The following is a 25,870-nucleotide window of genomic DNA, read 5'->3' on the forward strand; positions in this document are numbered from 1 at the left end:
CGCGATGTAATACGGCTTGACACGATTTTTTTGCGAAAGCTAGGGTTACGGCGGCCGCTCGATCGGGCTAATATATATATATATATATATATATATATATATATATATATATATATATATATATATATATATATATATACAGGGAGAGGCTATTCAGTAGCCGGCTACAAAATAAGTTATTCTGTAGCCACCTCTATTTACTATAATTTTATATACTAATTTATGATAATGTCAATACATATTTACGATAGTTGGGTTACTATAACACATGGGGATATTTACCATAACGTTATATTAAATAATTTAGTAAGGAGTTACTATAATCTTGTAAATTAACATAGTAATTATCATAACTCAAGGTGGCTACAGAATAAGTTATTCTACAGCCAGCTACAGGATAGTAGTTCCACACACACATATATATATATATATATATATATAGAGAGAGAGAGAGAGCTTACGGTTGTGCAGCGGTAAGGCAGTTCCACCGATCGACAAATCCAAAAACTAGCCATTGCGCTTAGTAATCGATCGGAAAGTATAATAATGCATGTAATCTAATGTATACACGCACGTAACATTTTGCTACACATGCACTTGTATCAAGGCGGAGTTTGTACATTTCTTTTATTACCCTTCAGTACACTTCTGACGTGATTTTGCCTATTTACTAGTAGATATGCACAGTACATATGAACGTGCCACACGCACATGTCTATAAAAATATCAAGATGGATGAGTACAAAAAAAAATTTAATAATTGAATTCCTACATATACGGCACGCACGTGTTCATAAAAAGGTCCATTCTTATTGGAGGAATTACAGTGAAAATTTAGAGAAATAATAATACACGTTCAAGAGGGTTCATATAATAGATAACAAGAATCCAAATAGAAATAAGAATATGTATTTGCTGCAGTAGTTTGCTGCTCAATTTATATACAGAATGAAAATAAACAGTGTATTTACAACAAGAGTTGGTTGGTAAGCACCAACATCATGTTTGAATTCATATCAAAATTCAACCCACGGCTAAACGGCTGAGCAGCAAGTCCTCGCGGAAGACCGTAGCGAGCCTGGTCATACAGTCTTGGACTCCTTCCGGGCTGACCTTCACAAGTTCCAGACCCACAACTTCGGCGTCATGGATGCCCTGCTTAGGGTGATGTTGGCCGCGGTCAGGTTCCTGGGGCACCAGCCCGCCATGAACAGGTCATTCAGCGCTTGTAGTGCTCGAAACATGGCCACCTGTAGACGTGGAATAATTACGGTTAACATATCACCCAGATCCATTTCGAACCCTCCAAATCCATACAAGAAACCCTAGGCGGCACGGCCAACATGCAATACATATAGAAATAAATCGAAATACTCCAAATCCATATAAGAAACCCTAGGCGGCGCGGCCAGCATGCAAAACATATGGAAATAAATGAAATCAAACGAATCAACCGGTGCCGTACCTGAACGCGTGGCGCAAGTGACCTATCCTCGACCTGGAGATAAGGAGCAGCAGCGCGCGAGTAGCCCACCGGTTTCTCGGTGGTGATAACCGCCTTCTCTCCGTGGGCGAACTCCACCATCATGACGTACTCCTCCGCTACGTCGACCTCCGGGTCCGGTTGCTTCTCAGCAGGAATCATGTTCATCACCGCTGCCCTAGATGGCGTGTCCAAGTGCCGCAGCACCAGAAGATGGCGGTACCGGTCCATGGCGGCCGCCGGCAGCGGCAGATTCAACGGTGGGAGGGGGGGGGGGGGGGGGGGGGCTTGAGCCCCCCCTACCGATACCGACGCCCTGGAGCCGCGATGAATTTTTAGGCAAAGTTCTATCGTGTAGGTGGGGCTGAGACTAAAGATCGAGCAGCAGTCGGAGGTATGTTGCTCTTGCACTTTAGTTCACCCCCCCTGAAATTTTCCTTGGATCCGCCACTAGCTGCCGGTGCACCGTCGGAGGCCGGACAGAAAGGGGCCGGGGGGCGCGAGGGCTCCGCTGGGTCTGCTCTCCTCTCCGCCCGCTCCGGCCACGTGATGTAATATGGCTTGACACGATTTTTTGCGAAAGTTAGGGTTACGGCGGCCGCTCGATTGGGCTAATATATATATAACTTACGGTTGTGCAGTGGTAAGGCGGTTCCATCGATCGACAAATCCAAAAACAAGCCGTTGCGCTTAGTAATCGACCGGAAAGTATACTAATGCATGTAATCTAATGTATACACGCACGTAACATTTTGCTCTACACATGCACTTGTATCCAAGGCGGAGTTTGTACATTTCTTTTATTATCCTTCGGCACTCTTCTTACGCGATTTTTCCTATTTACTAGTAGATATGCACAGTATATATGCACGTGCGACACACACGTGTCTATAAAAATATCAAAATGGATGAGTACAAAAAAATATTTAATAATTTAATTCCTACATATACGGCACGCACGTGTTCATAAAAAGGTTCATTCTTATTGGAGGAATTACAGTGAAAATTTTGAGAAATAATAATACACGTTCAAGAGGATTCATATAATAGATAACAAGAATCCAAATAGAAATAAGAATATGTATTTGCCGTAGGAGTTTGCGGCTCAATTTATATACCGAATGAAAATAAACAGTGTATTTACAACAAGAGTTGGTTGGTAAGTACCAACACCATGTTTGAATTTATATAAAAAAATCAACCCACAGCTAAAAGGCTGAGCATCAAGTCCTCGCGGAAGACCGTAGCGAGCCTGGTCATACAGTCTTGGACTCCTTCCGGGCTGAACTTCTCAAGTTCCACACCCACAAGCTTCAGCGTCATGGATGCCCTGCTTAGGGTGATGTTGGCCGCGGTCAGGTTCCTGAGGCACCAGCCCGCCATGAACAGACCATTCAACACTTGTAGTGCTAGAAACATGGCCACCTGTAGACGTGGAATAATTACGGTTAACATATCACCCAGATCCATTTCGAACCCTCCAAATCCATACAAGAAACCCTAGGCGGCACGGCCAGCATGCAATACATATGGAAATAAATCGAAATACACAAATCCATACAAGAAACCCTAGGCGGCGCGGCCAGCATGCAAAACATACGGAAATAAATAAAAAACGGAAATAAATGAAATCAAATGAATCAACCGGTGCCGTACCTGCACGCGTGGTGCAAGTGACCTATCCTCGACCTAGAGATGAGGAGCAGCGGCGCGCGAGTAGCCCACCGACTTCTCGGTGGTGATAACCGCCTTCTCTTCGTGGGCGAACTCCGCCATCGTGACGTACTCCTCCGCTACGTCGACCTCCACGTCCGGTTGCTTCTTGGCAAGAATCATGTTCATCGCCGCTGCCCTGGATGGCGCGTCCAAGTGCCGCAGCATCAGAAGATGGCGGTACCGGTCCATGGCGGCCACCGGCAGCGGTGGATTCAACGGTGGGGGGGGGGGGGGGGGGGGGGGCTTGAGCCCCCTACCGATACCAGATCCCTGGAGCGCCCCTGGAGCCCCCATGAATTTTTAGGCAAAGTTCTATCGTGTAGGTGGGGCTGAGACTTAAGATCGAGCAGCAGTCGGAGGTATGTTGTTGTCGCACTTTTGTTCTGGCCCCCCTAAAAATTTTTATGGATCTACCACTGGCTGTTGGTACACTGTCGGAGGCCGGACAGAAACGGGCCGGGGGCGTGATGGCTCCGCTGGGTCTACCCTCCTCTCCTCCCGCTCCGGTCACGCAATGTAATACGACTTAACACAATTTCTTGCGAAAGCTAGGGTTACGGTGGCTGCTCGATTGGGCTTATATATATATATATATATATATATATATATATATATATATATATATATATATATATATATATATATATATATATAGCTTATGGTTGTGTAGCGGTAAGGCGGTTCCACCGATCGACAAATCCAAAAACAACCGTTGCGCTTAGTAATCTACCGGAAAGTATAATAATGCATGTAATGTAATGTATACACGCATGTAACATTTTGCTCTACACATGCACTTGTATCCAAGGTGGAGTTTGTACATTTCTTTTATTATCCTTCCGGACTCTTCTTACGTGATTTTTCCTATTTACTAGTAGATATGCGCAGCACATATACACGTGCGACACGCACATGTCTATAAAAATATCAAGATGGATGACTACAAAAAAAATATTTAATAATTGAATTCCTACATATACGACATGCACGTGTTCATAAAAAGGTTCATTCTTATTGGAGGAATTACAGTGAAAATTTCAAGAAATAATAATACACGTTCAAGAGGATTCATATAATAGATAACAAGAATACAAATAGAAATAAGAAAATGTATTTGCCGTAGGAGTTTGCTGCTCAATTTATATACCGAATGAAAATAAACAGTGTATTTACAACAAGAGTTGGTCGGTAAGCACCAACATCATATTTGAATTGATATCAAAATTCAACCCGCAGCTAAAAGGCTGAGCAGCAAGTCCTCGCGGAAGACCGTAGCGAGCCTAGTCATACAGCCTTGGACTCCTTCCGGGCTGACTTTCACAAGTTCTAGACCCACAACTTCGGCGTCATGGATGCCCTGCTTAGGGTGATGTTGGCCGCGGTCAGGTTCCTGGGGCACCAGCCCGCCATGAACAGGACATTCAGCGCTTGTAGTGCTAGAAACATGGCCACATGTAGACGTGGAATAATTACGGTTAACATATCACCCAGATCCATTTCGAACCCTCCGAATCCATACAAGAAACCCTAGGCGGCACGACCAGCATGCAATACATACGGAAATAAATCGAAATACTCCAAATCCATACAAGAAACCCTAGGCGGCGCGGCCAACATGTAAAACATACGGAAATAAATGAAAAACGGAAATAAATGAAATCAAACGAATCAACCGGTGCCGTAGCTGCACGCGTGGCACAAGTGACCTATCCTCGGCCTAGAGATGAGGAGCAGCGGCACGCGAGTAGCCCACCGGCTTCTCGGTGGTGATAACCGCTTCTCTCCGTGGGTGAACTTCGCCATCGTGACGTACTCCTCCGCTACGTCGACCTCCGCGTACGCTGCTTCTCGACAGGAATCATGTTCATCGCCGCCGCCCTGGATGGCGCGTCCAAGTGCCGCAGCACCAGAAGATGGCGGTACCGGTCCATGGCGGCCGCCGGCAGCGACGGATTCAACGGTGGGGCAGGGGGGCTTGAGCCCCCCTATCGATACCGGAGCCCTGGAGCGCCCCTAGAGCCCCCATGAATTTTTAGGCAAAGTTCTATCGTGTAGGTAGGGCTGAGACTTAAGATCGAGCAGCAGTCAGAGGTATGTTGCTGTCGCACTTTTGTTCAGCCCCCTCCTAAATTTTTTTCTAGATCCACCACTGATCGCCGGTGCACCATCGGAGACCAGACAGAAAGGGGTCGGGGGAGCGATGGCTCCGCTGGGTCTGCCCTCCACTCCTCCCGCTCCGGCCACGCGATGTAATACGGCTTGACACGGTGTTTTTGCGAAAGCTAGTGTTACGGCGGCCACTCGATTGGGCTAATATATATATAGCTTACGGTTGTGCAGCGGTAAGGTGGTTCCACCGATCGACAAATCTAAAAACTAGCCGTTGCGCTTAGTAATCGACCAGAAATTATAATAATGCATGTAATCTAATGTATACACGCACGTAACATTTTGCTCTACACATGCACTTGTATCCAAGGCGGAGTTTGTACATTTCTTTTATTATCCTAGGGGATTCTTCTTACGTGATTTTTCCTATTTACTAGTAGATATGCACAGAACATATGCACGTGCGACACGCACATGTCTATAAAAAATATCAAGATGGATGAGTACAAAAAAATAATTAATAATTGAATTCCTACATATATGGTGCGCACGTGTTCATAAAAATGTTCATTCTTATTGGAGGAATTACAGTGAAAATTTCGAGAAATGATAATACACATTCAAGATGATTCATATAATAGATAACAAGAATCCAAATAGAAATAAGAATATATATTTGCCGCAGGAGTTTGCTGCTCAATTTATATACCGAATGAAAATAAACAGTGTATTTACAACAAGAGTTGGTTAGTAAGCACCAACACCATGTTTGAATTCATATCAAAATTCAACCCACAGCTAAAAGGCTAAGCAGCAAGTCCTCGCGGAAGACCGTAGCAAGCCTGGTCATACAGTCTTGGACTCCTTCCGAGCTGACCATCACAAGTTCCAGACCCACAAGCTTTGGCATCATGGATGCCCTGTTTAGGGTGATGTTGGCCGCGGTCAGGTTTCTGGGGCACCAGCCCGTCATGAACAGGTCATTCAGCGCTTGTAGTGCTAGAAACATGGCCACCTGTAGACTTGGAATAATTACGGCTAACATATCACCCAGATCCATTTCGAACCCTCCAAATCCATACAAGAAACCCTAGGCGGCGCGGCCAGCGTGCAATACATACGGAAATAAATCGAAATACTCCAAATCCATGCAAGAAACCCTAGGTGTCACGGCCACCATGCAAAACATACAGAAATAAATGAAAAACGGAAATAAATGAAATCAAACGAATCAACCGGTGTTGTACCTGCACGCGTGGCGCAAGTGACCTATCCTCGACCTGGAGATGAGGAGCAGCGGCGCGCAAGTAGCCCACCGGCTTCTCAGTGGTGATAACCGCCTTCTCTCCGTGGGCGAACTCCGCCATCGTGACGTACTCCTCCGCTACGTCGACCTCCGCGTCCGGCTGCTTCTCGGTAGGAATCATGTTCATCGCCGCCGCCCTGGATGGCGCGTCCAAGTGCCGCAGCACCAGAAGATGGCGGTACCAGTCCATGGCGGTTGCCGGCAGCGGCGGATTCAATGGTGGGGCGGGGGGGGGGGGGGGGGGCTTGAGCCCCCCATATCGATACTGGAGCCCTGGAGCGCCCCTGGAGCTCCCATGAATTTTTAGGCAAAGTTCTATCGTGTAGGTGGGGCTGAGACTTAAGATCGAGCATTAGTCGAAGGTATGTTGCTGTCGCACTTTTGTTCAGCCCCCCTAAAAATTTTCCTGGATCCGCCACTGGTCGCCGGTGCACCGTCGGAGGCCGGACAGAAAGGGGCCGGGGGCGCGATGGCTCCGCTAGGTCTGCCCTCCTCTCCGCCCGCTCCGGTCACGCGATGTAATACGGCTTGACATGATGTTTTGCGAAAGCTAGGGTTACGGCGATCGCTCGATCGGGCTAATATATATATAGCTTACGGTTGTGCAGCGGTAAGGCGGTTCCACCGATCGACAGATCCAAAAACTAGCCGTTGCGCTTAGTAATCGACCGGAAAGTATAATAATGCATGTAATCTAATGTATACACGTACGTAACATTTTGCTCTACACATGCACTTGTATCCAAGGCGGAGTTTGTACATTTCTTTTATTATCCTACGGGACTCTTCTTAGGTGATTTTTCCTATTTACTAGTAGATATGCACAGTACATATGCACGCGCAAGTACAAAAAAATATTTAATAATTGAATTCCTACATATACGGCATGCACGTGTTCATAAAAAGGTTCATTCTTAATGGAGGAATTACAGTGAAAATTTCGAGAAATAATAATACACATTCAAGAGGATTCATATAATAGATAATAAGAATCCAAATAGAAATAAGAATATGTATTTGCCGCAGGAGTTTGCTGCTCAATTTATATACCGAAAGGAAAATAAACAATGTATTTATAACAAGAGTTGGTTGGTAAGCACCAACACCATGTTTGAATTCATATCAAAATTCAACCCACAGCTAAAAGGATAACTTTCTTTCACAACAACGGTCATTTCCCTTATGGTACGCTTCAAAATTTCAACTGATTGAATTATCAATTATACAAGGCCTTAGATGAGTAGGCTAAGAAATTTCGTGATATACTCAGATGTTCCACCATAATAATGGTTCTGTAACATAGCCTGCTCTTCCCTTGCCACTTGCATCAGCTCTAAGATCAGTAACATCATTAATTAGAGCAATCCATATGAGTCAGCACCAGATAGGTATTCAACCATGCACAATGATAACAGTACCTACATATAAAAATAAAATCAACAAATTTATAATAAATAATTGACTATATACACTTATCATCATACTCTATATACACTTCTAATGATGACACCAGTGGGGAGTGGGTTCGTGCTATCTGCTATACATACCACCCACCTCAAAACAAACATAAACAAATTGAATCTACCAATGTGTTGACATTCAGTGTGCTGAGATGACGCGGCCATGCCCTTCCTTGCAACAAGAACAGTGATTTTCAATATTTCTTTGTGCTGTTAGGCTATTTTGTATAAAGAGTACAATGCAATGATAATGGGGAATATGAGACATTAGACAGAATGATGAAACTGAGGTTGGAGGTACTACTCTACTGCACCAGATTTCTATATGAAAATTCAGAGTTGAATTGCCTGAGTCACAATTTGTATATGAAGTTATGAACCTAAACTCAGACTCAAAATAATATGAGCATCAATCAAAAATAGGAGCGTGGCAAATCAATACCAGTTAGAGCACTGCAATGCTTATTCTCAGGTGTCGGTGACAATCTAAAAATGAAAATAGAAATAAAATAAAAGATGTTAGTATGGCTATCTCGCTCATGCATTTGCACTGGAATATTGATGAAAGGATGGTTCAAACCCACTTTTAAGAAATCATTCTAGGCGTACATTTTCATCCCAATATGATTTGCTTCTTTTTAATTGTTCATTTCCGAAGTGAATGCCACCAATGCTGTAACCATGTGTTGGATAATAATGTTTGAGAAAATATAGTTTTTCTAAACTACAAATGGACCCTAAAATTTTTGACACTGCTTACCTATGTATCCTCTTATTCGCAGACTTACAATTTGAGGATAGTATCTGCATATGAAAAGCTCTCTTGTAATGTCAGAATTTTTCTTGAAGGATTTCGGTCTCTTAGAATGAGAATGATCTTCCACCTCTTCGACATCATCTCCCACCTTTCTCCGCTTGTTGTGGCCGCCGGAATCCTTCAATTTCTACAAGGCAAGATAAGTAGCATGACTGTAAGAGCCAGCAGATAGCCATACTTTTGCATAGATTTGCTACCAGCAAGAAAGGCGCAAAAATTACAGAATCGATACTGATGTCAAAGGAGGACGTACCGTAAGTGCAATTCTCTTTGCATCGGATATGGACCCTTTAAGTATCATGACTTTATCTCTGTCCACCTTACGCAGGTCAATTTGCTTGCCTGCAAATCATAGTTGATAAGAGAGGCAGGCTCTGGAAAGATGGCATCTCCAGCTATGGCTGTCAATTGCCAAGAAAAAAAAGGAGGTGAAAAGAAAAACTGTAATTACCAAGGAGCTTCTCGATCAGCACAAACCACTGGGCTTCATATTGATTCACCAAAGATACAGCATAACCTGACCGCCCTGCACGTGCGGTCCTACCCACCCGATGAACATAATCCTACATGTCGCGCAGCATAAAATTTGAGACCATAACGAATCCAATTTGAACATCTAATTGTAAGCAGTTAAAACAAAATCACAATGGCCCAGTACTCAAACAGACAGAAAGAGACCTTAGAATTCATTGGAGTATCATAATCGATCACCATATCAACTCCTTGAATGTCAAGGCCACGACTTGCTACATCAGTGCAAATAAGGATATTGCAATCTTCAAAGCACCTAATCTCTTGTCCTGGTAATAAAGAAAAATAAACGGAAAAGTATTATTAAAGGGAAGACATAAACAAAACAAATCCACTTCACAGAACAGAAGGATTAACCTACTGAATGGAATAGTCATATAATTATTTATATGTCTGACATTTTAAGTCAAAGAAAGTAAACCTGACTCATCTGGCCACTGATAGACATAGCTTTCAAACCAAGATTCCTCAGCATAAGAGCAAGGAGCCTAGTAGATTCACATGTGCGCACAAAGATCATGATCATGCTGTCTTGCCTCTCATTCAGAACATGAAGAAGGTAGCAATCCTGAAATTCACATAAAAAAAGGTAGGAAAAGGGTACTCTGCTGTGATGGCCTAATGCTAACCAATATAGAATTCAATTATTCCGCCCATAACACATGTTGAATTAGGTCAACGACATTCAATACAGTAACTTCATTGCAGCCATGATTTTCCATAACTGCTTATTAAATGAATTGGGGATTGTCCAGACAGTTAACAGAGACATGCAACACAAGAAGAATCGAAACGTCAAATTGGTTCCAATCACCAATCTGTTAGCTCTGTTTTTTTGTATTCACCTGTTTCGTGCACTCAATTTTTAGTTGCCGCTATTTCTAACTTTTTGCAATCCATCTCCTATTCTCAGCCTCAAAGACAACGGGCTTCCCCATCAAGCATTGCGTTGATATGTATATGTCAGACTTATCGGAACTGCTTCGCTGCAGCAAGCGTTGCGGCTGCTGCTGCAGCAAGCCTGCCTACATTTACTATTTTTTGTAGTAGAAAATAAGCAGCAGCAAATGCTGTAGCTGCTTCAAAAGCACAGCTGAGCAGGTCCCATGAGTTGCACAAAACGACCTGATCCAATCCCGATGCATTGTAAAATCTTCTTTTTTGGTACTCATCATTTTCTACTTGAACACATATTTTGTTTTTTATTCTCTTAACCTGCACCAACTTTCTTAGAACTAAAAGGCTTTGTTGCTGTTTGGTCACTCTAGGTGTATGCTTGGGGGGAGAGGAGAAAATACTGTTCAGGTAATAGACCTTGGTATTACTAGGATGTTATTGGCTCCCGTTGCATTAACCTTTCCTCTGTGCTCATCATGAGTGAGCCATCTACATTATTGGTGTACTTTTTTTTGCACGCCATCAATGAGTGAGTCATCTGGGGGCTGTGGGTTGCAAATGAACACAGATGCTATACTTGCTTTTTCAGAATACAAAAATTGTCTATTTAAGAAGACATTGTTGCCTAATGAATGACACTTAAATTGCCTAAGAAAATGCAGCTTCTTGCAGCCGGCTGCTGCTATTTTGGCTGCAAAAGTAAACTAATGTAAGTATAGCTGCAGCCACAGCCAAATAATTGCAGCCGAGCAGGCTGATTACCATATTTTCTTCATGTGAGTTTCTGGTTTCTAAGCATACATGGAAATACCTGATGTCGTACATGATTGAGCTAGTTGCCCTTACTGTATTGTCATATTGTAGGCATTTAACTGTAATATGTACACCTGAAATCTTTTTCAAAAATCATGTAATGATGTGCCTAGATTTATTTCTCATATGTGTATTTCTGTGCAGTAGCTATTATCCCTACGCACATCAGTACATTACCATCTCCCGCCCACCTGCAGTCGCTGTCCGTCGACCGTCGTCGGTGAGTCCTCTAAACAATTGCTTTTTTTTGCCTGATTGCTTAGCAGATTGAAAGATTGACCGTGGCTGTGATCTGTTCGTGCCTTTTCTTTTCTTGCCATGCCTAGATTACCATGTAGTACTGAGCATAACCTCCTCCTTTTCTTTCATGGATTGGATTCTGGATATGTGTAGTATATAAAGTATATAGTGTCTCTGCCTAGATTGCCAAGCTTGATTGTCAGTGTTATTGTAAGTAAGAGTTGTATTTCAGAAATTTTATATGGATCCTATAGGAAGTAGTTCAAGTAAGAAATATTTTAGAGTGCTTACAGCAAAGTACCCCTTTAATTTGTTTGTCTTGCTGTTTAAATCTCACAAGTTTGAATGCTGGATCAGAAATATAGCATCCTTACTGACATGGATATCGAGGAGGCTGGCCACTTGCCCCTTTTCCTCAGTTGCATGACGTAGTTCTATATTCTGCTCCCTGAGGCACTTGGTCCTTTGATACAGTATAGTAGTAGCAACTTGCACGGCACATCAGTAGTAGTAGTAGCGAGCATGGAGAAAGCATAGTGATCATCTCTTTGTCTGAAACTATACTAGTGAAGAACTCCAGAATAGTGATCATCTCTTTGTTTGAAACTTTCAAATGAGCCTGCTTGCCGTTGCTGTTAAATGATCATCTTGTACTGTTTTTGACTTTTACTTGGAACCTTGCTGAAAGGCTGAGTCAGGGTGTCTGTCACTGGTGTGTGCCTCTGCCTTTGCTGGATGGCTGGGATATATTTTCCAAAATGATGTTACACACAGCCTGTGGTTCTTTCTTTTTCAGTCATCAGATTACGTATATAAATATTTTAGCTCTATCCTGTTTTCTCTGTTTCCAGTCATCAGCAACATGCTAAAAATACTAATCTGCATACTACAAGTCTGAAACTTTCTAAAGGTGGAAAACCCTGCAGAAAGAATCACTTTATAACTTCTGTTGACATACTACAATCTTGTTAGGAATTAAAAATTGTGGCAGATATGTACTGAGTAAGATCTTCAGCTGATTTAAACTTGTTTTTAGCAGACACCAGAACTGCCGCTTTGATTGTTGTTTTTATATACAAATTTATTAGATGGTGCTGAATCTAGTTTGTTGAACTAGCGTAGCTGCTATTGAATTGAACTAACTGGCCTATTACTGAATTGCACCACAACCGCAAGCAGCAGTAGACTGATTTAGATTTTAGAGAGATTGATAAATGTATGATTTACTGATAGATAGATCAGGGGTCCTTTGCTTCTAGTCTAGCAACTTCTAGTAGTAGTAGTTTGCTTCCCATTACTCAATATTTTTTGATGCATTGTGAAAGAACGGCTACAATAAGTTTCGACGAAGGGACCAGCATGTCTTGATCACTAGATAATGGAGTTTCAGTGGCAAGTCAATGCTTACTCTTTGTTCATGTTCGTTGTTTTCCAGTCAATGCTTTCGGTGGCAATACCCATATCTTTTTCACTAGATAATGGGTTTTTTAGAATTAGCTGGTGACTTAGACACATGTTGCTGGATTGAATTGTCGTTAACCAACCCATCTATCTGGTAGACCATCATGGTACCATCAGACAAACGAACTAGTGCCCCTTGCTTCCAATCTTTTTGTGCTGCTAATCTGAGATTTTCCTGCATGGCGAACTCCTGTGCCAAAGGATCAGCCTGCCTAGACAGCTCTGGCCGGCCTGATGGCATTGAGGCCACGGTCGGTCCTAGGTTTAACAGTTCTACATTCACGGGAGATCTGCATGCCAAATATGTACTACGGGTCATTTTCTATAGCAATGCTAATCGTGATGGTTCATACAGTCATATGTCTCTGCTTATTTTTAAACCGGGGGTGGGGGTGGGGCTGTGGGTTGCAGATGAACACAGACACTATACTTGCTTTTCAGAATACATAAATTGCCCATTTTAAGAAGAGATTGTTGCCTAATGAACGACACTTAAATTGCCTAAGAAAGTGCAATCCACTACAGCATTACCGTATCATGTGATGGGATTTGATCGTTGCACTTTTACTGCTGTGGTTATGCACGGATTTTCAGGTTTCTATTTGCTCTTTCTGATAAGCTGATTGTTATCACAGGGTTATTTGTTATTCTGAACATGGAGGTTCTTGCTGCAGAATGTGATATTATTGGAAATCCAGCACTACCTCCTGATTCTGGAGATTCTTATTCCATGAGAGCAGACCAGTTTAATGGAGCACCTCAAAAATGGTTCAATGGCAGGGAGTGCTTTGAATAAAGTGGCAAGGCCCACTGACAATGCTCAAGTAATCCAGAGATCGATGGCAGGGAACTCTTTGAACATGGTCCCTAGACCAAGTGACAATGCACAGGTATTCCAACCAACAGTACAAGCATTTTTCCATATCTAGTGACAAGCAATGGGCCTATCACTTTTGGTCTTTTGCTAGGTTCTTTTATGTTTTGCGATGTAGCAGTAGGACAAATGACAGCTGGATCGGTTGGGGGTATCATGGATTCTAGTTGAGATACCACTAATTGACTACATGTCACATATGCATTGATTAGTTACTAAACTTCATTGGGAATAGGCAACTAAATGTACTCTGACCAGGCAATATTGTGGCAAGATCAAGGCAAAATGATGCAAATCATTAGGCAATTTTTATATCATTCTTCTCTAATCTCTCTTTGTTTTTTTCTGTTTTTACATTGCAGGTTCTAAGTTATCTAGCAGGGGGAGATCAAGTACAAAGCACAAAGCAGGTATGATGTGTGCAATATATGTAAATAAGTACATATGTGGTGAGAGAGGAAATTATATTGGAGGATGATTGGATTAGATTTTAGATCCGTGTCAGTTAGGCACTTGCGTCTTTTAATCGAATCTCTATTTTTTTGCAAATAAATCGGGGATGGGGGTGGGGGTGGGGCTGTGGGTTGCAAATGAACATAGACACTATACTTGCTTTTTCAGAATACATAAATTTCCTGTTTAGGAAGACATTGTTGCCTAACGAATGACACTTAAATTGCCCAAGAAAATACAATCCACTACAGCATTTACCAGCAGCAACCTGCTCATCACTAGGAACAATAATGTCTTCTCAAATAGGCAACATATTTATCTCCATCCAGCAACAAAATTATGACACATGTTATCCTTTTTTAACATGCAGGATACAGGTCATATACTGAGAAGCAAGATGCAGGCCATGTACAGAGAAGATGCGTAAATGTGTGCTTTTTCCAAGGGACTAGATATATAGTGTTGTGATCTAGAAAACTGCAGATACAAAATGTGTTTTTTATGAATACATTGTCCTTTTTATGAACATATACATGTAGTACATTAAAGCATGTCTGGGGCTGATTCGCCTTTTTCCCAAAAACCGTGGTCGTATCTGGGCACAGGCCGCGCAAGCCTCGAGGGTGGGAAATTTTTTCCTCCGGGCATGCCAACAAGCCAGCGTTAATTAGCATCTTGCCAAAAAAGGTGTCTAATAATTGCACTTTTACCAAAAACGGCAAGGCCGTGCGGAAGCACTATATTATGGCCGGCCATGCATTAGCCACTTCCAAGAAAAAAATCGGAAGAAAAAAAATCTAAAAATATATAAATTGGAAGAAAAAAAACTAAATAAAATCTCCGATAAAAAAATATGATCGGACTCGTAAGATTCTGGGAATTACTTGATCGGACATTCGGACTGGAGAAAAAAAAACTCTACCGGAAAAAAACTAAAAAAAACTCCGGCTCAAAAATATACGAAGGGACAAGGTGGTGAACCACATGCAACCAAACACATCGCGGCACTAGAGTATAAGTCCAGATGAACAAAATAACGCACTTCAGATGCCAACCATACAAAGATCTGTTGGGAGATAAATAATAGTCACAACATATTCTACATTTCTACTAGTACAAATAATGACTAGTACTGCATTTACGTGATACAATATGATCAACTAGAAATTATCCTACATATTACATAGTGCTAGGTGCAGCCAGGGCGAGCTATGGTTAATCCTTACGGTCACTCTAACCTATAGCTTAGCTTTTCCATTTCCTGGAATATGGATGCAGCACTCTCATAGCACGTGGCACAAGCAGCTCGAACAGCTTCTACATTTTTGAAGCAGAACTCAACAGCCATCATTTGCTCTTGATACGGAGGACCTCCAAACACTAATCTTGGATCACCACTGTATGCCGCACATCCACCTGCAATGCACTCCACCATGTTACCCAATTGAGTCTTCATCTGATGAGCCACCTCAAGCAACCTATATATTATAAATTCCACGGATTTATGTTCCTTCTCAGCAGCCTGACGACCAGCATAATTCAGATCAACAATCTTCAAATTGAAATTTGATTCCATGAATAGCAACGCTGCACGTGCAGCAACTTCCTCTGCCCTAGAAGATGCTAGAGCCTGGCTATGAACTTCCAGTTTGTGACATCTCCCTTCTACCATACAAGGAAATGAAAACTTTGCCTCGCCCTTCATCTTACCACCGTCGCTTGGAACACTGTTGTACTCAGCTTTGCCTATACCTAGATAAGAAAGGACATAATCCAACACATCCTTTACAGAAAAACAAACCGACGGCAAATAATGTACCTGCAGCAGTACAATTTTATATTCTACATTAGAAAAACTAGCAACTCAAGGACATATGGATTGTGCATAACCATTTTCAGAGATACACAGGAAGTGCACTAACCTTCCTTAGGAGCTTGTGCTTCTTAGTTGAATTTTCATTGTATTTCAGGCGTTCATCCTGAATCTTCTCTAGTTCTGAACGTGCATAAACAGGCATGCCCCTATACCTCTTGATGATATAGATTATAAAATCATCCAAGGTTGTATAGACTTGACTAGCTTCAGTAATCGCAACATAATTATCATCCATAATCACTTTGTAGTCTAAATGTTGTGACAACTGCTCACATTGTTTGAGTGACAAGTCCCATTGCTCAATCAACTTCTTAGTTAAATAGTTTAAATCATCGACATCACGCCAATCATAACTTAACCCCAAACATCTTAATTATGCTGCTACTGTAGTCCAGAACTTGAATGGAATGCTTCTCACCTAAATACTTGAAAGCATTAATGATAGCGCTGGTTTCTGCTAGTGCTGGAGAATCACATATTTCACCCTCCACCTTAGCAACTGGAGGTGGCTTACCAACTGAGAATCTAGCGCCTGATACATCAAGCTCAACACAGACCTTGAAATGTATACTTCCACATGGTGTGCACGTGAAAATTGGTCCTGCTTTTGCACCAATTGCTTCCACGACCTTCAACAACACTGTCCTTGGAGGGATCTCTATTACCTGCTCATTAGTGTATATTTAACTGGCAAACTTCTACAAGAGATACCTCATCAATTTAAATCACAACAACAACAACAAAAAGTCTTTAAGTCCTAAACAAGTTGGGATAAGCTAGAGTTGAAACCCAGCAGAAGCAATCAAGGTTCAGGCACGTGAATAGTTGTTTTCAAAGCATTCCTATCTAAGGCTAAGTCTTTAGATATATTCCATCATTTCAAGTCTCCTTTTATTGCCTCTACCCAAGTCAACTTCGGTCTTGCTCTGCCTCTGGAGGTCTTCGTTGGACATGTCCAAACCATCTCAACCGGTGTTGGACAAGCTTTTTTCTTCAATTGATGCTACCCTTAATCTATCACGTATATCATCGTTCCGAACTCGATCCCTTCTTGTATGACCGTAAATCCAACGCAACATACGCATTTCCACGACACTTCTCTATTGAATATGTCGTCTTTTCGTAGGCCAACATTCTACACCATACAACATAGCAGGTCTAATCGTCGTCCTATAAAACTTGTCTTTCAGCTTCTGTGGTACTCTTTTATCACATAGGACACCAGATGCTTGCTGCCTCTGCTTTGATTCTATGGCTAACATCTTCATCAATATCCCCGTCTCTCTGTAGCATTGATCCTAAATATCGAAAGGTATCCTTCCTAGGCACTACTTGACCTTCCAAACTAATATATTCCTCCACCCGAATAGTAGTGCCGAAGTCACACCTCATATACTCAGTTTTAGTTCTACTAAATCTAAAACCTTTGGACTCCAAGTCTCCCGCCATAACTCCAGTTTCTGATTCACTTCTGTCCAGCTTTCATCAACTAGCACTACATCGTCCGCGAAAAGCATACACCAAAGGATGTCCCCTTGTATATCCCTTGTGACCTCATCCATCACTAAGGCAAGCAAATAATGACTCAAAGCTGACCCCTGATGTAGTCCTATCTTAATCAGAAAGTCATCCGTGTCTCCATCACTTGTTCGAACTCTAGTCACAACATTGTTGTACATGTCCTTAATAAGCCCGATGTACTTCGTTGGGACTTTATGTTTGTCCAAAGCCCACCACATAACATTCCTTGGTATTTTATCATAAGCCTTCTCGAAGTTAATAAAAACCATATGTAGATCCTTCTTCTCCCTATACCACTCCATAACTTGTCTTATTAAGAAAATGGCTTCCATTGTTGACCTTCCGGACATGAAACCAAATTGGTTCATAGAGACCCGCGTTATTGCTCTCAAGCGATGCTCGATAACTCTCTCCCATAGCTTCATAGTATGGCTCATCAACTTAATTCCCCGGTAATTAGTACAACTTTGAATATCCCCTTTATTCTTGTAGATCGGTACCAATATACAAGAAAATAGAAAAATTGACATATCAATTTCAACAAACACCTTGAAACGTAAACTTCCACAAGGAATAGACGTGAAAATAGGTGATCCTTTTGCACCAATAGCTTCCATGAGCTTCAACAACACTGTCCTAGGAGGGATCTCTATTACCTGCCAATTGGTCCAAACCAGCGATGTAGACATTAAAACTAGTTAGCTTCCAGAAGGGACGCTACATCAACTTAAATCATAATGTAGAATGGACAAAACAAAAAGAAAACCATAAGAAAATGCATATACATATTAATTGATCAGGAAGGAAAACCTTGATGTCATTTTAACATTGTCCATATATATGTCAGATTATGGGAACAAAAGCAACTTGCACTGTTATGTTTTCACAACAAATGAAAGAAATATTTTACTTGGTACGAACGACGACGATGGCAGTGGAAGCCAGGCAGAAGGCAGATGAAGGGACTTTTTGGATGATAAGGGTGAAGAAGGTAATCCATGGATGGGAATGGAATGAGTCAGATGTGAATAGGAAGGGGAAGCTGGGAATGCAGCAGCAGCATGAGGGGAAAAGTGGAGTTGTTATGCTATAGATGAACACTCAGGTTACTTAGGTGGCGACGAATGGAGCTTGGGGACAGCTGATGCTTTGTCAGGACATAGCAGCAGCTGTCCCCAAGCTCCATTAGTCGTAGCAAACCCCGAAAGGAAAGATCTACAGAGCACTAGGAGACAGATTAGGGGGAAAAGTAATAAATTTATAAAAAGATTAGGGGGAAATGTGGGGGATCAGTGGCGAAGCTGATGATTTCTGCTACAAAACTGATGAGCGGCAGGGTTGGATCAGATTATACTAATGGTATGTTCTGACAAAGGAGAAAGCTAAAGAAAGGAGAGAAAAAACTTCAAATACAATTTTGAAGAACAGTAAAAACGTGGTTCATCAGCAAAGAAGAATTGATGGGTTTGGAAACCAAATGTATAACATTCGAAGTGGATGACTGGTTTGGATCAGCAACGGCGACGGGGTCTCAAAAGAAAGCAAGGGAATGAGCAAGGGAATAAATAAAATTAAACTGGTACGAGAGCAGAGGGAAAGGCGACAAAGCCGGAGGAATGCCGATTCATGAGTTGGGAATAGAATGAGCTAGAGGACAAGTGAGAATAGAGTAATCCACCTGCTAAGGGATGCCTTAATGATGTTTCACACAACTTTGGATAAGTGAGAACAGAGTATATTTTTGTTGTTTACAGTATCCTCCAGATCTAGTAGATGAGAAAACCAAAGCCTACTAATAGTTCTAAAACCAATGAGCTGAAAAGGGAGCAAAACTGATTTAACGTATATCCACTTCATGGTACCAACTCCACTCTCTTACCTGAGCAAGCATATCTTGGGGACATGAAACGCCGAGATGCTCTTCTTGTCCATCCTTACTGACAAGCTCCATTGCGTCTGACATCTAGGCGTCGTTGGCTCTTTGGATTTCAACAACATAAATCTTCTGAAGATGCTTCAACAATGACATTAATGCTTTGTGTTCAGCTAGTGTAGGACTGTGAGGATCTTCACTGAAAAAAGAATATCAGTCTTAGGGACGCCAGCTATGACTGGAAAAGGCATGTTCGTTCCATAAAATGAAATGAAAACTGTGTTCTTCAGAGTGTATGTCTATTTCAAAATGATGCAGGGTGCACGACATCAAATTCCTTGAATCATATTTTCTAACAAAGGTAACAAGTTGATGTGCACCTTCATATCTGGAAAATTTTAAAAGATAATATAGTGTAGCATAAGTAAAAGCAAAAATAACCAGAACTATAAAAAAGTATGGAAAACTGTTTTTTCCATGTGTGTAAATCAATTCCAACACAAAGGACACATTTTGAATCTAGTTAAAGTAACATACAGAAAAAACATATTATATAACTATAAGTGCTATGTGAAGAAAGGTGACATATTTAAGTAAAAGGTTGATGGAAAAAGTGATTAGACTCAGACAGAAATAAGAAAGTTACTAGCCAATACCCCACGCGTTGCCGCGGGTCAAGCAAATACATTGTTTGGTTCAGTACATGGTCTTGTTGTACATATTTGATGTTTGAGACACTATAAAAATATATATGCAGACGTTAGGGTAAGTACCTGTTATAATAAGTACATAAATAAGAAAGGTTAGACGGCAAATGGGTGCTAAAAAGAACTGGTGGCTGTATGAATACTGGCACCTGTGAGATTCGATCACATTGTACAATGTTGTCATGATAAGACCTTCTCATCTTGTATAATTCAATTGTAATTTTTGCAAGTTTCATAGAAGGAAAATAGATCTCACTCGGAAGTGTTGTCATTTTAAGGGATGGCAAACGTGTAAAGATAAGCATATAGCAAACAGGTATTAAGCACACCTTAGGCAGAGATGGATAGACTGGCCTGCTACAGACAATACAAAGACGATCACTCTGAGTATTCAGTGTCCTAGCAACTGGGACATCCACTTCGAGTCTTCCGAAAGCTTGGCAGATTAAGGTACTTCCATTTGCTAAAATAGCAGTACATGCAGTCTAAATAGTGCAATACCCAAGTACACTGAATCTATAAGTGATCCAGATTCAGGAATAAGCGGAGGAGACACCAGTCCTGCTCATTTAGAAGAATATGATTGCATTAATGAACAGGAACATGTATTAGGAGAGATTTTTTGTCTTGAAAAGAGACATATCAAGTCTACTATACCAAGCATATGAGAAGGCAAAGATTTAATGCCAACAGTTGAACTGCATAGAAGGGTAAAATGAAGATCAGAAAATCAGCCTATCATTTACCTTCTTTGCTGCAATCTTTGTGTACATTATTGTCAGGAACTCTTGATGTGGTGTATATATAATAACAATAACAAATATTAGAATTCTAAATCATGCATTATTTCAACCAAGGCCCCAATAGTCTTTTGGATGCCATTGCGGTAATTATACAACCGATAGAGACCTAGTGGCATGAAATTGGAAATTTAGAAGTAAGACACATGCATAGCCATGGTTCGCATGTACCTCGGCAGGTTTTTTTTTCCCCACAATTTCATGATTTAAGGACATACCATTAAGAAATCATGAAGGGTACCTTGAAATATGATCATTGTGTGAGATTGTAATAAACTGTGCTCATGTTCACAGCTTATTTAGACTTAAATATATACGTGCATGTCTTACATCGTGCTCAAATACAGAACACATGAAGATTTGATAATGGAGCAACTATTTGACAGTATGACAGTATCAGTGGTAAAAATCATAGGCAGGATGTAGAAGTCGTACCATGCTGTTTTTCCCATCAGTTGAAGTAGGAAACATATCCCTTGTGATGCCAGACCTGGAACTCCTGACTGCAGCCTGGTCTTGTTTTTATAAAAAGGGTGAGCTGTAAGCAGAGTAGCCGAAATTGTGTACAACTCAGAAATTATGGCAGTAACTTGAGTGGGTGTAAATGTGGAGTTGTCAGTGAAAGCTCAGGCCGCATAAATTTTTGTAATTTTGAAGTTGTCGGTGCAAGGTCAGGCTGCATAAATTTCTTATAGGCCATATTAGAATATGTGGAAGGACGAAGCAAGGGACCTAATACACAAAAAGCATTATGCAAGAGCTATTGTTGACTGTTGGTAGAAAAGGAAACCAAAAGCCTAGATCAGATGACTGTTGAAGAAAATCTAAGGGTGCATAAATTTGTAATATAAAATTGTAAAAATGGGAGCATATGTTGGCAAAGAATCGTACCAGATGCAGTAGTAATTTACACATTTTGGAAAGAACATTCGCATCACCAAAAATCCTGAACCTGCACACAACGAATCGAAAAGCTATAGAAATTGACTGTAACACAGATATGGAGAACTAATGGAACTGGACCTCAGAATTCAAGCACCAATCAGAATAGACGCAACCACATCCGTGCACATTCCCCTGGTCCGCTGTAAATTGGATAGCTGCATGATATGACATTGAATGATACATTTTATTTTCAAGGGGAAAATGCTTATTAGATTGTAAAGCAATAATCTAGAGAGCATACCTGAAACACAATCAGTCTGAGCAAAGCAGTAATGCATATATGACTATATCATTCATGCAGTTATCATTCATCAGGTAGAGATCATGTGGAAGTAGTCTTTTCCTCAAATTTGGAAAAGTCTCACTAAAGTATTGAGTGTTGGATCTGCTATCAGTGTAAGCATGGAGCACATATTTAGGGCCACCGCTATTAAAAATATTTTTGAGAGGGGCAGTGAGGACTGTAGGCTGTAAAAAACTTACATCATTCGTTGAGCCGCATTTGTGGTGTTTCTGAGTTTTCCCTGTTCCTCCGGTTCTGCATTTACCTACTTGAATTCGATAAAAAAATCATGTTAGTTTCTTAATATCTAGCTATAGGGAAAAGCTTCATTTTTTTTAGCACTGGCCATTACTACTGATTCAGAGCCATTCAACTGAAACTATCATACAAATATGTAAGGGCTTTCATCTGTAGTGATAATATATTATATATGACAGTAGTAAACATAGAAATTAGCACATGTAAATAAAAAAAAATTAGTAAACATGTAAGCACAAAGCGTGAGGAACAAATTGTAATGCTAACTATGCTAATAGCTGGACAATTTTTTTGTTAAATTCGATGGGTCCATAAATAAGAACATGCATATACCCAAGCTGAAATTCGAAGTAAGCATAGCCCTAAGCATAACCTAATGGAAGCCATGAAATTTGAAAGCAGGACATTGTCGATAATCTACCTTGGCGCTTTGCAACGTCGTTAGATGATCGCACTTCACCCTAACTGCCATCTCTTCTATGTATACCTTGGTGAACAGATAGTTACGATGAGCATGCCACCTTGGGTGGGATAATGGTAGTAGGTGAGATTGTCCACATGAAGGAAAATACACATCAAAGCAAAAAAAAAAAAAAAGGATCTAAAGGTAGGTCCTGCAAGCGGTGACTTCTGGAGCTCATGTGGAAGAAGTCTTTACCTCAAAGGGGTATTGAGTGTTGCAACAAACTTTTCTTTCAGTGGCAATAGTAACAATGGTCGCATTGTGCAGCACTGCTATGGGTTAGCAAGCATCTGCAAATTGGATAGCACTGCAAATGTATCGCGGGGACGGATGTCCGAGGAAGGGAGAGATTGTCAATACCTGGAGGGCTGGCGCCGGAGGCGTCGCGCGCACAGGCACCCGGGCTGCGCCGCTAGGGTATGGCCACGCCAGGGCTCCCGTGGCGTTGCGACACAGCGTCGAGCCGCGAGAGGCGGGGAAGAGGGAGGTGTGCTCTAATTTTGGATTCGTCGCTCCGCCTGCTCCATAAGACCGAGGTGGTCTGCATAGACGACATGCCGCACAACCATAGCTTGCCATTTTTCAATCCACCGCACTGCTAGCTTCTCCTCCAGCTGCTCATCGCACTGCCCACTTCATTCAAAGCTCCACCGCCGTTTTGCGTCTTCTTCGTGGCCGGCGGAAGATCGCCCGAGCAGAGCAAGCTTACAGCAGCCGGCGGCGCGTTACTGTTCATCTTAGCTTGCTGACATCATCATGACGTCACCCCTACGTCACACGTGTTTGTGGCCGCTTTTCATGTAGGAAAATAAAGCTTGTAATACATTAGAAATACTCTGGGCCAGTTTCCCGCGCTTGCAGCCGCGCTGGGCCGGCCTGCCTACCGCTGCCGCTGGCTGGGCCGCGCTACGCGCGCCCGCTGCCGCTGCCGCTGGCTGGCCCGCGCCACGCGCGCCCGCTGCCGTTGCCGCACGCCTGCAGCTGGGCCTGCTCGCGCTGGTGCCGCGCCCCCGCCGTGGGCCGGCCTCCCGCGCGCGCTCGGCCCGCTGTCGCTGCTGTCGCCGCTGCCGCGCCCGCGTGCCCGCCCGCTCGCGTCTACCCGCGCCACGCGCGCCCGCTGCCGCTGGCTGGGCCGCGCCCGCGCTGGCGCTGCTGGGCTGCGCCGAGCCGCTGTGGGCCGCGAATTAGAATTCGTTTTCTTAAGATCCAGAAGCATAGAAATGATTATTCAATTTAGTTTCAAGCTAAACTTCGATAATTAGTAGTAAATTGCATGGTTGTCCAAAAATAGCGAAACCAGGTTCGTTAGGTTCGTAAAAATACAATCTACTTATTAGTACAGTTAGATTGTATTTAGCTATTATGATGATAGGTTCATAAATTTTAATTAGCGAGCTTAGCATTATATAGATTAATAATTGTAGGAATTATTGTGGCAAATCGGTAATAGTTTTATCTGTGAAAATTTTACAGTAGGTTCACTAGGATATCGTGTACTTGCTGTAAATTTTATAGCCTTAGAACGAGTTGTTAGATAGAGTAGCTATTGCCTTTGCTTTATCGTATATAGCGTAAACTAGCATTAGGGGTAAGAATAGCTGTAGTTGCTATAACAATAATGATACTTCGAAATGGTTATCGGTGACAATAGGTAGCCTAGTACCGTGGTCGATATCCATAGCTTAGTAGCTAAATTAATGTACTTTTATTTTAAGAGCTGCTGTTGTTATATTCCTAAGCATTGCATCATCATTTCATGCATATAGATCACGAGCTGGTAGACTTCGTGCCCGTCGTCGAGCCAGAGTACGACGAGGTGATCGAGGAGTACGAGGAGATCTTCGCACAGGAGGAAGCCCAGGAGCCTGTTGGTGCTGACCTTGCTGACCCGGCACCTGCTCAAGGCAAGCCCCGGTGCATAACCCCTATTTTGAAATGATCACTGAATATATTTATATGATATGCATTTACGTTACAGGCATTTTATGGAAACTATATGCATAGATATATCCACCATGAGTCCTACTAGTGCAGGTCGAGTAGCTGCCATGCTCAGGATGTCGGTAGCGTGAGTAACCTACCGTTACTCGCAAATAGGTGATTACACTATGATATCATGATGAAATAATGGAAAGGAAAAATGGTGACCGGACAGGGATGTGGATTTGGTACTGGTGGGTGTGAGGGGTTGTGTCCTGCGGCCAACAGGGCATAGCTCGGTTACACTTTTTCCCTGTCTGTGTCGATTAAGGACCGGTCGTTGCATATGACTCTAGGCAAGTCACAGACTATTGTCCCGAGCACATACTTGGGTATGGGCGCAGGGAAGACTTGCTGCTCTCTTGTCGCGGATCCGGCTCTTTCCGGACCGACTGATGGGAAGAGGATGTGGTGGAGGTCCTTGCGCCGCACTGAGTCCGGGATTCAGAGGCGGGGGCTTGGAGTCCAAGTTTGGACGGGGACCTGGACACCCGGGACAGGAGAGTGGTGGGTTAGTCCTGCTTGTGCCTGGGGTACAAGCGGGGCGTGTGTCTTCGGGGCACCCAGCTGGGTACATTGATTCGCGAATCGCCGGGTTATCCGGTACGGCTTGTCTGCGGTTTAGCACCGTAGTAAGAACTGGAAGTGGAAAAGGAGAAGGAACAGTAACGATTGCTCAACTCTTGCTTGAAAGTAGCGCAGGTGCTTATATAGATTGACTAGATAAAAACTTAATACGGCTGATGATAATAATGTATCAATAAGGACCCACTATTAGTTCTGCTTTTGGCTAAAGAGAACCAGCAACCATAAAGCCTAGCATATTCCTTGGAGTCGGGAAAGTATTCCCACTGATCGGATAAGTCTTGCGAGTACATTGTGTACTCAGAGTTTATTTACCCCTGTTGCAGGTGACGCTTGAGGAGTGTCTTGTGTGGAGGATCCATCTGGTGGGCTCAGACGGACTCCTCGTTATCTTATCGCTAGATGTTATCTTTTAATAT

General features: G+C 42.3%; 2 protein-coding genes and 1 long non-coding RNA gene across 12 annotated transcripts in view; 1 reads left to right on the forward strand and 2 right to left on the reverse strand.

The window, feature by feature from the left end:
- Positions 1-8,542: 8,542 nt before the first annotated feature.
- LOC136470436 (DEAD-box ATP-dependent RNA helicase 10-like) lies at positions 8,543-10,144 on the reverse strand. The gene is made up of 8 exons (XM_066468288.1): positions 10,115-10,144; positions 9,844-9,990; positions 9,679-9,691; positions 9,570-9,637; positions 9,343-9,454; positions 9,145-9,233; positions 8,863-9,018; positions 8,543-8,560 (listed from the first exon to the last, which is right to left on the reverse strand). The coding sequence occupies exons 1-8, from the start codon at positions 10,142-10,144 to the stop codon at positions 8,543-8,545; spliced, it is 633 nt and encodes a 210-aa protein (XP_066324385.1).
- A 2,506-nt stretch (positions 10,145-12,650) lies between these two features.
- LOC136451113 (uncharacterized) lies at positions 12,651-15,080 on the forward strand. The gene is made up of 3 exons (XR_010758540.1): positions 12,651-12,764; positions 13,469-13,723; positions 14,070-15,080. It is a non-coding gene; the product is annotated as an uncharacterized lncRNA (long non-coding RNA).
- A 137-nt stretch (positions 15,081-15,217) lies between these two features.
- LOC136451080 (uncharacterized) overlaps positions 15,218-25,870 on the reverse strand; it is a 28,588-nt gene continuing 17,935 nt past the window's right edge. For 2 of the 10 annotated variants that reach the window (XR_010758517.1, XR_010758524.1), the window contains exons 6-15: positions 22,845-24,038; positions 22,366-22,430; positions 22,124-22,267; positions 21,961-22,037; positions 21,829-21,889; positions 21,373-21,452; positions 20,467-20,698; positions 19,437-19,629; positions 16,083-18,213; positions 15,218-15,979 (exon numbers count right to left, since the gene is read on the reverse strand). Coding sequence is in view for 1 of the 10 variants with exons in the window: in XM_066451827.1 (XP_066307924.1) it covers positions 20,654-20,698; positions 21,373-21,447; positions 21,829-21,889; positions 22,366-22,430; positions 22,845-22,900 (302 nt within the window). In the remaining 9 variants the exon portion in view is untranslated. Of the gene's footprint in view, positions 15,980-16,082; positions 18,214-19,436; positions 19,630-20,466; positions 20,699-21,372; positions 21,476-21,828; positions 21,890-21,960; positions 22,038-22,123; positions 22,271-22,365; positions 22,434-22,844; positions 24,039-25,870 lie in introns of all 10 variants that reach the window. The other 8 variants (XR_010758526.1, XR_010758525.1, XR_010758527.1 and 5 more) reach the window with 8 other exon arrangements.

Source organism: Miscanthus floridulus, chromosome 1 (assembly GCF_019320115.1).
Source record: "Miscanthus floridulus cultivar M001 chromosome 1, ASM1932011v1, whole genome shotgun sequence".
NCBI lineage: Eukaryota > Viridiplantae > Streptophyta > Magnoliopsida > Poales > Poaceae > Miscanthus > Miscanthus floridulus.

Excerpts from the sequence above, each read along its gene's own strand:
- LOC136470436 (XM_066468288.1), bottom strand. The coding sequence starts at position 10,144 with ATGGAAAATCATGGCTGCAATGAAGTTACT. Across the intron at positions 9,455-9,569 it reads ATACTCCAATGAATTCTAAG|GATTATGTTCATCGGGTGGG; the intron begins GTCTCTTTCTGT and ends CGCGACATGTAG. Across the intron at positions 9,019-9,144 it reads CAAAGAGAATTGCACTTACG|AAATTGAAGGATTCCGGCGG; the intron begins GTACGTCCTCCT and ends CTTGCCTTGTAG.